This window comes from Trichosurus vulpecula, chromosome 3 (genome assembly GCF_011100635.1).
Source record: "Trichosurus vulpecula isolate mTriVul1 chromosome 3, mTriVul1.pri, whole genome shotgun sequence".
In the NCBI taxonomy this organism is placed as follows: domain Eukaryota; kingdom Metazoa; phylum Chordata; class Mammalia; order Diprotodontia; family Phalangeridae; genus Trichosurus; species Trichosurus vulpecula.
The window spans coordinates 218,538,790-218,554,805 of record NC_050575.1 but is presented as its reverse complement, the minus strand read 5'-3'; the positions used below and the strand labels follow the sequence as shown (position 1 = coordinate 218,554,805).

Sequence of the window (16,016 nt, the reverse complement as noted above, 5' to 3'; positions counted from 1 at the left end):
CCAGGGAAGTGGCACTGATCAAAACTGATGTTCTAACAACATGAGGACATACGACTCCAATGAGGAAGAAAAAGGAGAAGCACATCATGAGCTCAAATGGATACACAGGGAACTCACTGCCAAATTTAAGATTTTAAAAAGACATACACAAAATATGGAAGCCAGGGCATGTGACTGAGGATGAACACAAGTGATAGATAGGCATGGTCCTGTGAAAACAATGTTAGAGGGCAGCTAGAGGTCAGAATGAATTAAAGCTGGTGGTGAATTTAAAAAAAAAACATATTGATGGCAAGAGAAAGATTAAATAAGGGATGGATAAGACTGGCTTAAATTGAATTGTACATTGATGATAGCTAATAGGGAAAAGGTAGAATTGCTCGACACTTATTTTGTTTATGAATTCCACCTTAAGACTAGGAAGTATGGAACAAAAATGAATCACCAGAAGTTAAAATTTAAGACCAAAAGTACATGGTAAGAAAGGACTGAGATGTCCTCAATAAATTCATGTGACAAAGCCCAAAATAACAGGATCTTGAAAGAATTGTCAGGTGTGATTGCTGAGCTGCTGTCAATGATCTCTGAAAAACTGTGGAGAGTGGAAGAAGTATCACAGGACTGAGGACAAGTAGTAAATGTTCTGATTTTCCCCTCAAAATGCAAATGAACAGCATCTTCACACTTCTAACGGATGAACTTCCCTTTGATTCTTGACAAAAACCTAGATCATATCATTATCAGGAGGCACTGTGATTATCTAGAAAGAGAAAGAATTGCTAAAAGCAAGCATAGGTTCATGAGAATAAGTGCCAAACTAAGCTCATTTCCTATTTTGCTGGGGTTACTAGTGTAATCAGAACAATTTTACTGACAAAATGCTGCATTTGTCAAAGCTTCTCGTGATATCTTCAGGACTAAGACGGTGAGATTTTAGGTAGACAGGAGGATTTGGAACAGGTTAAAATAACTGAATCCAAAGAGTAGTTATTTAATGGATATTACATTAGGAGTTCTCTAACATTCCAGCAATGTATCATTGGCTTTATGATATTCATATTTATCAATGAGTTGTATGAAGGTATATATATGTAATCCATGTCAAATGAGGAAAGGACCAGGTTCAATCACAGCGACATTAATAATAATAAATGTGGCTTCTGCCCCAAATCTGACAAAATGAATTTGGCTGACTTTTAGGATATTTTACTTAACTCACTTGATACAAATTAAATCACTGTTCACATTAAATATGAATACATTTATTTTTTCAAAAAAGAAAAAAATGTGAGTGGGAATTGGTCCCCAGTCGACTAGCAAGAAACGAACCCACAACCTCAAAGAAGAAGTACCAAGAACATGCACCACTTCTTTGGTGAAGACTGTCCCTTCTTGGTTTTGACCCCTCACCCTCCTTCCTTCTAGATTCTCCTTAGAGTCTCCCCGCTCTTTCTTGGTTCTGAAATCTAGCATGGCCCAGGCCTTCTTCTCCACTGTGCCACTACTAGCACTGGCCCTGGCTTAGGAAGCCCCAGTGCTATGAGAAGAGACAGCCACTGCCCAGGTTTTTTCATTCTTCTATAAACCTATGTTGTTGTTTTTTCCCCCACATCCTCTGCTTGGTTATCCTTAAGCAAATACTTTCTGTTTATAAGCATTCTGGGAAATAAAGTCCTTTCCTACTGATACCATGTTTGATAAATATATATGTGTCTTTTGTGTACATATATACATATCTTTTGATAGATAACATACACACATACACATCTATTAAACATGCTCATCAAATTTACAGAAGATACAAAACTCAGAGAGAAAACGAAAAACATCTCAATAGGCTAGAATGATGGGACAGAACTAGTAAGATTTAATTCGATAGGGATGAATGTAAAGTCTAGCACTTAGAATGAAAAAATTACCTTCATCTATAGATGATGGGGGAGGTGTGTCTAGACAACAATTTAAGTAGAAAAAAAGGCTGGAAGTTTTAGGAGTCTAAAAACTCATTAGGAATCAGCCATATGACTGACAACCCCAAAAGCTAATGTCATCTCACTGTATGAATAGAGACATCATTTCCAGAGGAACGATTGTACATCTCCTATCTTGATGTCTCTGATCTAGTTGTCTCTCATGCCCGGATGGAGCTTCATCTTCACATCTGATCCTCAGCTAAAGCACTGCTTTCTACATGAAGCCTGTCCTTCCCACTATTCCTAATATCCTCCCCGCCAAACTTCCCTTTATTTATTTTGGTTCTATTTTTTTTTTGTATATACATATATACGTACTTGTTGTCTCCTTCATTAAAATGTGAACTCAAAAGGACAGAGTTTTTCTATTTAAATGTCTAGTTTCTAGTAGCAGCCAACATATAAGTATTTAATAAATGCTTATCAATAATCCTGATGTTCTTTGCCCTAATCAGACTACATATGGAGTACTGTGTTCCGTTTGGGGTATCACACTTTAGGGAGGACATTAATAGACTGGCATGGGAATTATGAGAGGCCACAAAATAAAAGGAACCAGAGATGTTAAGATGTAGAAGAGAAGAGCTGAAAGGGCTCTGACAGCTCTCTTCAAGGATTTTGAAGGGCTGTTATGCAGACAATGGATCAGAGTTTGCTTGGCTTGACTCAAGAAGACAGACCTAGAGGCAGACAGTTGAAGCTGCAATGAGGCAAGCTTTGGCTCAGTGGGAGGAAAAACTTGTTAATATGTAGAGTTGTTCGAAACAAATGAAATGGGCTCCCCAGGCTATAGCAGGTTCCCCATTACTGGAGGTCATCAGGAAGAGACTAAAGGATCATGTGTCATCCTTGGTCAGGTCCAGGTTAGACTTATTCTCTTCTAACTAAGAACTTCTGCGATGCTGCAAAACTGGAAATGTTTACTCCAGCTTGGCAATGAACTATTTAAACGTATTGTTTTGCCTTTGAAATGACCTATGGCTCAGAATTGGTGGGCACCCAATGTTTCAATAACAATATTCCATTACATCAGCATTGGACTACTCTCTTTTATGGTGTGGAAGAATTCCACATAATTCCAACACAAAGCAATCACTTAACAGAGGTTATGTTTCACAACGGATGTCAGATAAACATCTTATAGACTTGTACTAGCTATGTTATTGCATTTGACAGTTATAGAGTCCCTGCTATTTACTATCTAGGGGAATGACTACAGAGAGTAACGTATAAGCCAGTGTGTACTGGCTCTTTTCATGCAGTATATGTCTAGGGCATGTATAGCTAGATAAGAAACTATTCCAATGCAGCAAGGAAAGGTTTCTCAGATCTTTCTGTATGGGACAGTCTTTAATTGAGGAGTAACCTGAACCCCACAGTCTTGAGTTAAAGTCATCTACTCTGCAGTCCTGCACAGGCCCTCATCACCTCACATTTGGACTATTGCAATAACCTGCTGGTTGGCCTCCCTGCCTCAAGCCTCTCCCCCACTCCAGTCCATCTTCCACTCAGCTGTCAAAATGCCCTTTCTAAAGCACAGGTCTGACCATGTAAACTCCAGTGGCTCCCTACCAACTCCAAGAGCCAATATAAAATCCTCTGTCTTTTATAAAACCCTTTATAACCTGGCCTCCTCCTACCTGTCCAGTCTTTTTATATTATATTTCTTGCTCCCAAACCCCAGCTTACTCTCTGATTCAGTGATACCAGACTTCTCACTGTTTCTTACACCGAACACTCCATCTGCTGGCTCCATGCTTTTTCACTGGCTGTCCCCCAGGCCTGGAATTCTCTCCTCCCTCATTTCTCTTTCCTGGCTGCCCTAGTTTCCCTTCAAGTCTCAGCTCAAATCCTATCTTCTATCTTTTCCTTTCCTGAGCCTTCTTAATTCTAGTACCATCCCTTTATTGATTATCTCCAATTTACCCTGTATATATCTTGTTTGTATATGGTTGTGTTCATATTGTCTCCCTCATTAGGCTGTGAGCTCCTTGACAGCAAAGACTGTCTTTTGTTTTTCTCTGTATCTCCAGTGATTAGCACACTGCTAAGAACATAATAAGCACTTAGTAAATGCTCTTGTTGATTTGACTTGGTCTCCAAACCAGGCTCAATCCTTCATGGAGGAAGAGGGGGGCAGGGGAGGGAGAAGAATGTTGCTCTGGAATTTCTCCACTTCCTCAGGTCCAGGAGGAATATCCTCTTTCTCTACACTACCTTCAGTTCTAATCACTAGAGATAAGATAGGATCAAAAAGAGTTCACATATGCAATGGTTGGGAAGAAAACATGGTTGTACAATGCTTAAGTGCACAGTTAAAATTAACCCAGTGTGATTCTAGCTCATTCTTGCCCTTCTCAGTATTTTAACTTTTGATAGCTTTCTAATTTAGACAAGGTGAACTCAACAACCTTTACTAAGGGCCTACTATGAGCTGGGCACTGTATTAAGTCCTGGGGATATAAAAGCAAAAGGTAAAATCACCCCCCTAGAATTCCTAGAGCGGTACTCTTTCCAATGTACCACACCTCTTCAGATCAGGAATCTGAGGTCTTAAGAGGGATAGTAGGCGGAACATGGCCATACACACCAGTAAGCCCTACAACTGGGGAACTTGAGGCTAAGGTGATCATGGAGGAAGTGAGGTTTGAGCTTAGCCCTCAAGAATGAGAGGAAGAAAAGGATTAACATGTAGAAGTTTAAGCACAGACACCCTTTAACATTCCCAAATACACATCTGTGACAAGACAACAGCTGACATTGCTATGCTAGTTTAAAACTTACAACACATTCTACACGTATTATCTCATTTAATCTCCACAATTACCTAGTTACCTTGTGAACTAGGTGCTAAAAATTACTTCTCCCCTGTTTTGTTTGGTTGGGATCTGTGATTTCAACAACACTGGTGAATCCTTATGTGTAATCTTAGCCCACTAGTACAGTTCAGCAATTAGTCTGTAATTTGTATTCCGAAAGAATCCCCGAGAGATTGAGTCACCTGCTCATGGTCTCATAGCTAAAATGCGAGAGGTAAAATTTGAATCTAGGTCTTCCTGACTCCAAGGTTGGCCCTGGCCATGCCACCTTTCATATCCCCATTTTATACAACGCTGAAGTTCAGAAGGTTTATATGATCAGCCCATGATCACAGAGCTAGTAAATATAAGAGGTAGAATTGGAACCCAGGCCTCTCCTGACTCCATGTCTAGCACTTTTTGTACTATACCACCCCTAATGAGGAGACTGGCCTGGCAGGAGTTTAAGGTTCAGACTGCAAATCAATTGAAAAAAAAGTTTAAGATATTGTGGACATTTTATAGTAGCCTAGAAAAGCAGTCTGTAGAACTGAGACTTCACACTATGGGCAATAAATGTACCTGAAAGTTCCTAGGGTTGTTTAACCTGGAGAAGAGAGGACAGAGGGAACATCCAATGAGCTGTCCTGCAGAAGAGGGAAAACACTTTATCTGTTTGACTAAAGGAAGTTACAAAGAAGGATTTAGGATTTCCCAGTGCTTGGAGGTAGAGGGTAACCAGTCCTTCCCCCAAATGCCACCACCACACACTAAATGTCTTCAAGCAAAGGCCAAATGACTACTTGTGAGGGATATTACAGTAGAGATTGTTAGAACAGACTAGATGAACAGTCATTGCTCAGCCCCTTAGAGGGGCTAACTAATTTCTACTAGAGAATTTACCTATGGTCCTGACAGCTGCAATCTACTAGATAATAGTGCTTATGAGGGTAGAAAAGACTCAGTGGTTAGAATCCTTCCCCAGGTGCTGATATCCTGGAGCACTTAGCTCTTAGTACAGTCAGTTATGCCTTTTCTATATAAACATAAAGTACAGGTGTTAACAGTGAAACTGTGAGGTCCATTTTGAAGAATAGTAACAAAGAAATGAGTCATAACAGTGACAATGGTAAGAATGTCATAAAGACTGGAGAGTGTTGATATACTTGGCCTAATGTATACCAGATAGTTCAACAGTCAAAAAATGTTGTGAAAAGGAAAGCCTTCCAGATAATTCTATATTCCAACATGGAGAACATTTTATGTCTAAGGAACAAGAATGAATACAAGAAAGGAATCTATTGGCATACTAGGAGATAACCTCTTGGTTAATAAAGCATATGACTCTGGGAAGCTATTTAAAAGTGTGATTTCATAATTCAATAATTAATTATTCAAATCATTTAATAATCTTTAAAATTAAATAATAACAAATTAAATAATAACAAATAATAATAATAACAAAAATTTCATTATAATTAAATAATCACAAAATGATTATGTAGCTAATAGTTTCATTGCATTTTAAGATTTGAAAAATATACATTATTTCATTTCATCTTCACCTAAATCCTATGAAGTGGGTGCTATTGTTATCTGCATTGGGCAGATAAGCAATCTGACTCCAAGAGAGGCTGAATGATCAAGTATCTGTCGTTTATCCTTGGTTCTCAAAGAGGACCGCAACATCAAAAAGATGAGGTCATGACTTTCTAGTGAATTGGATATAAATGAGGCAGGGCTGTGCAAAGTCACCAGCCTCATTCTCTCCTCTGGGTCCATCTGGGTCCAGTGGCAAGATAGAGAATAGGACAACTGGAGATGGCTCTGGATGCAATGGGAGACCTTGGCCTTTTTCAGCTAAGATCTTTCCCAAGTTTCAGTTTGTATGAGGTAATACCCACACAGTGGATTAAGGCTAGATAAGAAATGAGGCAAAGAATGACTTCTTTTACCTAGTCAAAAAATAGACTAAACATATAAGGGAGGATTCAAGCCCAGGTCTTCATGATTCCAACCTTAGCATGCCATTTACTCCACCCAGCTGCTACTCTAATTACTGAGACAACCTTCACCACCAACGCGCCATGATCAATTCTATACAGCTACTGACAGAAATTCTGCCAGGATAGCTCTTTATGGTAGGCTAATAAGAGAATGTCTAATCAGTTGTCTGTACAGTCAAATGCCTGAAAGCAGCTTCTAAGCTGAAAAACATCATAATTTAATCCAGGAGGGTCATTTAATTAATTTTCCCAAGACCTCAGTTACTATGTATCAAGGGCAGGGCTTGAACCCACATCTTCCAGACTCCAAGGTTGGCCCTCTATCTCCAACACCATACTGCTTCTCAATCATCTACTGAGTTCCCATCTACAGTGATAGTTTCCAAAAATGTCAGCACTGACAGAAAATTGTATTTCTTTATTATGGTCCCTGACACCATGTCTATTTTTCTTCCTTTGAATGCTATTTGTTTATTACAGACTAGTTTATTTTCAGAATTCTTTGGAAATGTTCTTCCCAAATGAAATGAAAATTCCAATTTGAAAAATGAAGCTGGTCCTATATTATTAAGTGAAGTGGAAGTGGAAGGATAAAGGAAATGTAAATGACCAAAAATTTAAAATATGGACTGGCTTCTTTAGATCTTTAGATATTAACTAAATTTCTACTAACTTCTGACCAAAACACAAGGAATCCTATGTCAGACAGGGTACAGGAATAAAAAAATAATAAAAATAACAATAAAAACCAACATCTAGGAGGTCATTTAAAGTTTGCAAAAACACTTTACATACATTAGGTCATTTGGAACTCACAATAACCCTCACTATAAATGCTATGAGAGTGGGAACCTAAATTCGATTGCACTGCTTGTGACTTGCATTCTAAGTAAGTCCCAATATAGAGCTATAATGAAATTTACCAAAATCCAACATTTGTCTGACATCAGGGAGAAATCATATGAAAAGAACAAAAGCAATGCACTATGTCCTGGCTAAAAAAAAAAACCACCTTTGCCTCTAATGTGGAAATATGTTTAACATGATTGTACGTATACAACCTATATAAGATTGCTTGCTGTCTTGGGGAAAGGAGAGGGAACAAAGGGAGGGAGAAAACGTTGGAACTCAAAATCTTACAAAAATGAATGTTGAAAATTATCTTTACATGTAATTGGGAAAAAACACTATTAAATGTAAAAAAAGAAAAGAAAGAAATTGTAAAAAATGCCTTAGTCTCTCTCATGTGCACTCAGGACAGGCACACCAGAGCATAATGAGCTTCTCTACAACAAGGTGCTCTTTACCTTTGTTCAGCAGCCCTGCTTTCTCTCCTGTAACTCAAACCCAATGTAGAAAGAAATACTTATTCTTCCCTTCAAACTGATTTCATTCATTCTCTCCTTGCCTTTCTGAAGGTATGTGCACAGAGTGAGCAATTGTGCACAAAAAAGAGTCCCAGCTTGGGGCTCCCAAAACATTTCTAAGGACTGGTTCTTTGAGGGCTATTGAAGTTCAGACAGTATTCAACACAGCTGAGCCACAATTGAAGTTGGGTCTTTAGTTGTCTCTAGGAAACGGACAATCACAGGCTGTTCCTGCCAAGGCACCTCTCAAGGGAGTGAAGAGATTCTGTTGCCACCTCTTCCCACACATCTTACAGTACTTGAATGTAGTTCAGTTCTCTACAGTTTCAAAGAATGTTTCCATTCTGATTAGGGCTTATTTCATTTTTGGGGAGGCTTAGAAATGGAACCTTTAGGAAGAGTCAACAAAAGATGTAATAACTGGAGTTATGCATGCATTCAAAAAGATTCAGTTCTTACCTATAATATTCTAATCATTATCTATCATGTATTTATGCTGATTTTATTTCTCTCTTGGCATATAAATCTCCCAATTATAAGTCAGCAAACAGATTTACTGTTTAGAGTGTCCTAGTTTGAGGGATTAACAAATTAATTCCAATTAGTAGATTACAACATTAACAACTGGCTGGCAGTATTGGGGAGATGCTAGCCCCTAAATTAAAGAACGTAGTCCTTTTTCCCAAGGAATGTGTAAGTGGAGTGACAAGTCACTCTAAAGAGAAGTAGATGTAGATAAGAGAAACCGATGTGACACCATGGATAGAGCTGTGGGCTGGGAATCAGGGAGACCTGAGTACAAATCTAGCCTCAGCCACTTACTACCTGTGTGACCCTAGGCAAGTTACTTAACCTGTTTGCTTCAGTTTCCTCATCTGTAAAATGAGCTGAAATAAATTTGACTTTGAAAACACTAAATGAGGACTTTCTTGATCTCCCTATTGGTGTGCCCTCCCCTCTACTCATTAGCATTCTCCTTCCTAAAATGAATGAAGAAGTATTTATTAAGAACTTACCATACATCATGCACTGCGCAAGGCACTGGGGATTCAAATACCAAGGTAATCAGCCCCCACCTTCGAGAGGCTTGCATTCTAATAAGAGGACATTATAAAGCAACAGGGAAGGGAATTTTGGTCTGGGGAATCTAAGAATTTCTGAATGGAGCCACATAGATTATTGTGCTCTTTTTTAGTTGCAATGATCATAATAATTTGATTACTGTTTCATAGCAAGATCTAGAAACTAGGGTAGGGAGTGGGAGAGAGGGCAATGCAATATGAAGGAGGGGAGATGGATGAATGCAAAATCATGGTCTGGGGCTTTCTAGAGATAGTGAGCTCAGTGAGTTTGTACTCAGTCACCAATCTGAACATCTCATTTCCAGGACAAAGTTCCGAAATTCCAAAAGTGAATAAATTAACTCTCCCAATGTTTCAGGAAGTCTGGTGTATAAGATGTTGTTCCAGGTGAAGAGAGATGGGGAAAGGGGTTATAGCAAATGATAGGATGTTAGGGTAGATGGAAATTATGGTGTATCATTTTGTAAATACCTTGTATTCACTTATTTGTTTGCATTGTATCTTCCCCTCTCCACCCCCCACAATATAAGCTCTATGAAACTGTTTTGTTTTTGTCTTTATAGCCATAACACTTTGCACACACCAGATGCATAATACATGTTGATGGCAAAGAATTCCTGAATGGAAAATTAAATTACTCTATATGAACCCAGTACTTTGCAAGTTCTTCAAAGAGATATCTGAACAGCAATAAAACATAATATCACTAATTGGATGGATCAATGATGGCAGTGATGTATCTTTCCCCTTTCAGTGTATATCACATCCCTCTAAACATCAATAAGAGTCTTATCAATATCCTTCCAGAAGCTTCTCATAAGGATCATACTCGATGGACTACAGTGGAGACCTGACTTTGGGCCTTTTAATATTTTATGGACACCAATACAGGGTTGTGGATTTCTATCAGTTATGCCTTCCTCACACAACATGATTAGCCTTTTTCTCATCGTGCATGTCCTTGATGATGTCTTTTATACCACTTCCTGAACAGAAGTGAGGGTAATGGTAATACTAGAGTAATATGGCAATGTGTTTAAAAAAAAAAGGTCCATACCACTATGCATCTCTCCATTATTCTATGGGTCACCTGATATTTTGAAACTTATGAGACCATGACGTACCACGATTGATAGCCACATACAATCACAAGAATACTGGTGTTTAACTGACTGAGCTTTTCGGCAGTGAGCAACTTGGGATTATTTAATGTGCTGTATTATTTCCTAAATGCATACAATCCCATTTCCTCCTAACACATTTTGGAAACAGGCCAGGCTCATTTTCCACCTCTTGTCAAATACTCATGCACTAATGCAATGCCTGTCTAACTGCATATTATACTCTGGACAATATGCATTATACACCCACTGGGTTTTTTCCCTATAGATAATTACACTGATCTCATTTGAGGATCTCATTCAGAAACCTTTATAGGATTGATATAATCAGCAAAAATATCATTTGTGAACAGGAGCATATAGTCAATAGGAAATCCTTCTTCCACTGAATGCCACTTAAGGATTTCTACAAGACACTAGTAAACAGCTCTGGCAAAATGTCACTCTCTTTTATGTCTTGCTTAATGCTGGTATTCAACGACTCTTTGAATAATAATAATAATAATATTCATAGCTAACATTTATATAGATTTATGGTGTGTCAGGTACTGTGTTGAGTGCTTTACAATTATTATGTCATTTGATCCTCACAACAATTGAGAGGTAAGTCTCATTATTATCCTCATTTTACAAATGAGGAAACTGAGGGAAACAGATGTTAAATGACTTGCCCAGGCTCACATAGCTAGTAAGTGTCTAAGGCCAGATTTGAAATTAGGTCTTCCTGACTCCAGGATCAGCTCTCTTTCCATTTTGCTACCTAGCTGCCCTTAGGAGATATCCAAGATGTTCTGTTATGGAGAGATATAGGCTAAACTTAAATTCAACAAATTCATATCTGTCAGGGCAATGCCAATGAGCTCAAGAGGTGCAGGGGAGAAGGGGGTGCTGGATGGGAATGAATGACTGAAAAAAATGTATCAGAGAGAGATGGAAAAGTCCATCTATCTTACATGATGGAAAAGGTGATGTGATCATTATAAATTATTCTAACTTCCTTACCAGCAGCCTTCATCACTTAAAGGTCCCTCCTTTTCCAGCTCCCCTTCATATATTTTCTTCCCTCATTAGAAGTAAGCTCTGAGGGTAGGAACTGTCTTGTTTGCTTATATTGTATGTTCAAGATGTAGCACAGTGCTTGGTACATAGTGAGTTCTTAGTAAATGCTTCGTTTCTCTCTCCTCTCTTCCTCTCCTCCTCTTCTTCTCTTTTGCCTTCTCTCTCTCCTTTTGCACACACTGCATGCCCCTCCCCCCATTCCCTCCTGCCTTTTACAGCAAGTTTCTCAGACAAAGGCCTCATTTCTCAAATGCACAGAGAACTGAGCCAGATCTATAAAATAAAAGCCATTTTCCAACCGATAAATGGTCAAAGGATATGGACAAGCAGTTTTCAGAAGAAATCAAAACTATCAACAGTCACATGAAAAAAAGCTCTAAATCACTATAGCTTAGAGAAATGCAAATTAAAACAACTCCAAGATACCACCCTCCTAACTATCAGATTGGCTACCATGACAGAAAAGGAAAATGATAAATTCTGGGGGATATAGAAAACAGGTACACTAATGCACTGTTGGTAGAGTTGCGAACTGATCTAACCATTCTGAAGAACAATTTGGAACCATGGTCAAAAGGCTATAAAACTGTGTATACTTTTTAATCCAACAGTATCATGACTAGGTTTGTATCCCAAAGAGATCAGAAAAAGTGAGAAATGACCTGTGTATACACAAAAATATTTATAGAATCTCTCTGTGTGGTAACAAAGAATTGGAAATTGAGGGCATGCCCATCAGCTGGGGAATTGCTGAACAAGTTGTGGCATATGATTGTGATGACAGAATACTACTGTGCTATAAGAAATGATGAGGAGGATGGCTTCAGAAAAACTTGGAAAGTCTTATATGAATTAATACAAAGTGAAGTGAGCAGAACCGAAGAACATTGGACACTAATAGCAATACTGTAACAATGATCAACGCCGAGCTAGTTTGATTAATACAATGATCCAAGATAATGCCAAAGGACCCGTGATGCAAAATGCTATCCGCCTCCAGAGAGAGAACTGATGACCTCTGAGTACAGACTGAAGTACACTCTTTTTCACTTTTTTAATGTTTCTTGTTTTTATTTTGGTTTTTGGAAGGTGGTGGCAACACAGCTAATACGGAAATATGTTTTGCATGACTTCACACGTATAACTGATATCATATTGCTTCTCAGTGGGAAGGGGACGGGCAGGAAGGAGGGAAAATTTGGAATGCAAATTTTTTTAAATGAATGTTAAAAATAAATAAGAATTAAAAAAATAGAAAAACACACACCTGTTCTTGACTTGTAGCCACCATAATTACACAGATTATTTTACTATTGGGAACAGGAGCCCCAGACCCAGGCTTTTATGTTCTTTGTAAACAAATTATCTCCCAAAATGTTATGCTCATGATAGAAGTTCAAGTGATCCTGCAACAGGATTCCCTAGAAGGTTAGAAAGCCAGTTTGGCTAATCACTAGTAATCCTCAGGAAAATCTAGGAGGGACTAACGTAAAGGAAAATTACCTGAGAGGGAGAAGGAACAGAAAAGCCAAACTTATGTCAATGAGTAAAGACCAACAAACTGGCATAATCAGTCTGGTCTGGTTAAACTAACTGGTCCCCATGTGACCCCATGTGAGGAAGGAGTTTCCAAGGCAGCACAGAGAAAGATCACCCAGAGAGGTACAGAAGATTGCTCTTTTCTGTTCTTCCCAGGCAGGAAAGAAGGCTAAAATACAAGAGAAGCTGCCCTCAGCTGACTTAGTAAAACACAGAGACTGCCTTCAGGAGAGAGAGAGAGAGAGAGAGAGAGAGAGAGAGAGAGAGAGAGCTGTTGAAGCTTCATATTTCTATCTCATAATGCATTCTCCTTAAGAGGGTATGACTCAGCAACAGGTGACTACAGGGGGTAGTTTCAAGAGCTGTCTTTGATGGTGACTGGACAATTCCAAAATAACCATAGATCCTAAAGGAAGCTTTGAAAATTCTAAAAGTCAAAGCAATTCCATCAATTACAGCTAAAGCTACTAGTCTTAAAGGACAAATTGTGAGTAGGTCACAATCATGGTTGTGAAACAAGCCAAGTTAAACTCAACTTTAGTAATGACAGAAGTATATACATAAGTGATTTAGGAAGAGAGATTATCTCAGATAACAACGTAGAGGTTTTTTTAAAAAATTCATGTGCCTTTTATATTTTTTAGTTCATTCTTTTATAAACACATACAACTGACTAATTCATTAATTATAAGTGAAAAATACTTCAATACAATGTTGATTAACAAAAAGAAATGTTGCTCTAAACAAGTGATTGAATTATTAGTTAACTGTTAGCCTATTTAGGTATCCATGTTAGACAGAGCTTTTCAATTCGTATATATAATCTAACAAAGCATCCAACTCAAACCGTAGACAACATCCCCAGATGGTGCTTTTGTTTGGACCTGACCTATGATTTCATTGGTATAAAAAATTCTCAAGGGATACCCTCTACCAATGGAGATTGGCACACAAAAGGGAGGAAAATTTCAAAGGGTATTCCAGATACTATTCAACTGGCTAGGAGTCTGATTAAAAAAAAATTATTTTTATAGCAACGGAATATAAATCAGGAATTGTGATCTCTAGTCTTGGCTCTGTCACTTACCAGCTATGTGACCTTAGCCAAATCACTTCATCACTGGATTTCAGTTTCCTCAGTGTAAAATGAAGGAATTCAACATCATTGTCTCTCAGGTCACTGAGCTCTATCATTTTATGACTCAGTTCGGTTATGACAGTAACTCACAAAAACATTTCACATTTACTTAGGGTTTTTCTCACAACAAACCTGGAAGGTAAACAAGGCTAGTTTTTAGTCATTTCAGTCCTGTCTGACTCTTCATGACCACATTTCAGGCTTTCTTGGCAAAGATATAGAAGTAGTTTGCCCTTTCCTTCTCCAGTTCATTTTACAGATAATACTGAGACAAACGGGGTTAAGTGACTTGCCCAGCATCACACAGCTAATAAGTGTCTGAGGCCAGATTTGTACTCAGGAAGATGAGGCTGACTCTAAGCCCAGTATTCTATCCACTGCACCACCTAGCTGTCCCATAGTAAGCAATGCAAGTATTATTATCCTGATTTTACAGATTTATAAACTAAGAGTTAGAGTGATGAAGAAGTGACTTATCTATGGCCACATAGTGAGACACTTCCAGAAAGCTCGGATTAGTGCTCCAATCTCCTGACTTTCATTTCAGCATTCTTTTTGTTCAATCAGATTCCCCTGCAATAGTGCAGTTAGAGATCTCCAATGTAATGGCAAAAGGAATACCATTTTGTGTAGGTTCTGCACCATGAGTGAATGTATATCAATTTTCAAGCCACTGATTCAGGGGTTTGTACAAAATAAAGATAAAATTCCCAATTTATTATTGCCTTAAAATATCTGGCATTATAGTACCAGGGAAAAGAGAACTAAGCTTCCTAATTTGGAGGATATTTCCTAAGGAAGAAACATTTTTTACTTTTCTATTGTGAAATATAACAAGTTTCATTTCAATCAAATTTGAAAGAATTTTATATTGTTATATTATAGTTTTTTAGTTATAGTATATTAAGTTATGTTACATTCCATTCCATTATGTTAGGTATTATATTGTTATGATGTTATTATCCATTATTATGTTACATTATATTATATATTTAAGGATCAATTTCAACTGCAGAATTGAATGAGACAATCTCTCTCTTACCTGAACATCTTTGTATTTATCTCGTAAATCCATCAGTCGATGATAAGCTTTAATGGCTTCTGAAAATTCACCAACATCAGTGCTAGTAAGAATATAGTTCTCCCAGATCTGCCAATGTTCATAATTACATTTAAGAGCTTCCTGCAGCGTTCGAAAAGCTTTGATTCTGTGGAAGGTGAAATTAAGAAAGTAATATACATAAACATAAGAAAATATATAGCTATATGATATTATATATGCTATGTTAGTTAAAATGAGTAAAAGAATTCAGGATTCAGACTAAGATATACATTTTCAGACATGTAGGAAACTAAGATTCTTTTTTTTTTTTGCTTGACTAAGCATATTTGTTACAAGAACAATTTCTTTACTTTGTTTTGGTTGTGGTTTTCAATTGGCGGATAGAAGAAAAAGGGGGATAGTGATAGGGTAGCCAAAAAGAAAAGATAAAGAAATGCAAAAGAGGGAGACTAAAGTATTTTTTAAATGCACAAAAGAGAATAGTCAAAATCCCACAAGGACTCAGTCACATAAGATAATTTTGAAAGCTACATGTTGAATTCAACATATAAGATGTTCCAAAAACCTTATAGCAGTTTTAAGCCATTAGAGCTTTTCTATCACCCTACATATTTAAAAAGAAAAGCTAGCTTTACATAACAAAGATTTATAGATTCAAGTACAATGAGTCAAAACCATCTATAAAATGAATTCAGTAAGTTAGGATTATGTTAGACTTACTGACAAATCTTGACAAAAGCTCACATGACCTAAAACACCAAGTATTTCTAAAATCATTTGTAGATGAGTTTGAAATTCACTGGGCACACTCAAATACACAGAGATATCTACCATTCTATGACAGTAACCTGGGATCAGGGATGGCAGCCG

General features: G+C 37.7%; 1 protein-coding gene across 2 annotated transcripts in view; it reads right to left on the bottom strand.

Annotated features, from left to right (window-relative positions):
* The window catches only part of TTC27 (tetratricopeptide repeat domain 27), a 240,078-nt gene that overhangs the window by 20,971 nt on the left and 203,091 nt on the right, over positions 1 to 16,016 (bottom strand). For both annotated transcript variants that reach the window (XM_036752705.1, XM_036752706.1), the window contains exon 16: positions 15,126 to 15,291. In XM_036752705.1, the coding sequence (XP_036608600.1) occupies positions 15,126 to 15,291 (166 nt within the window). The remainder of the gene's footprint in view (positions 1 to 15,125; positions 15,292 to 16,016) is intronic.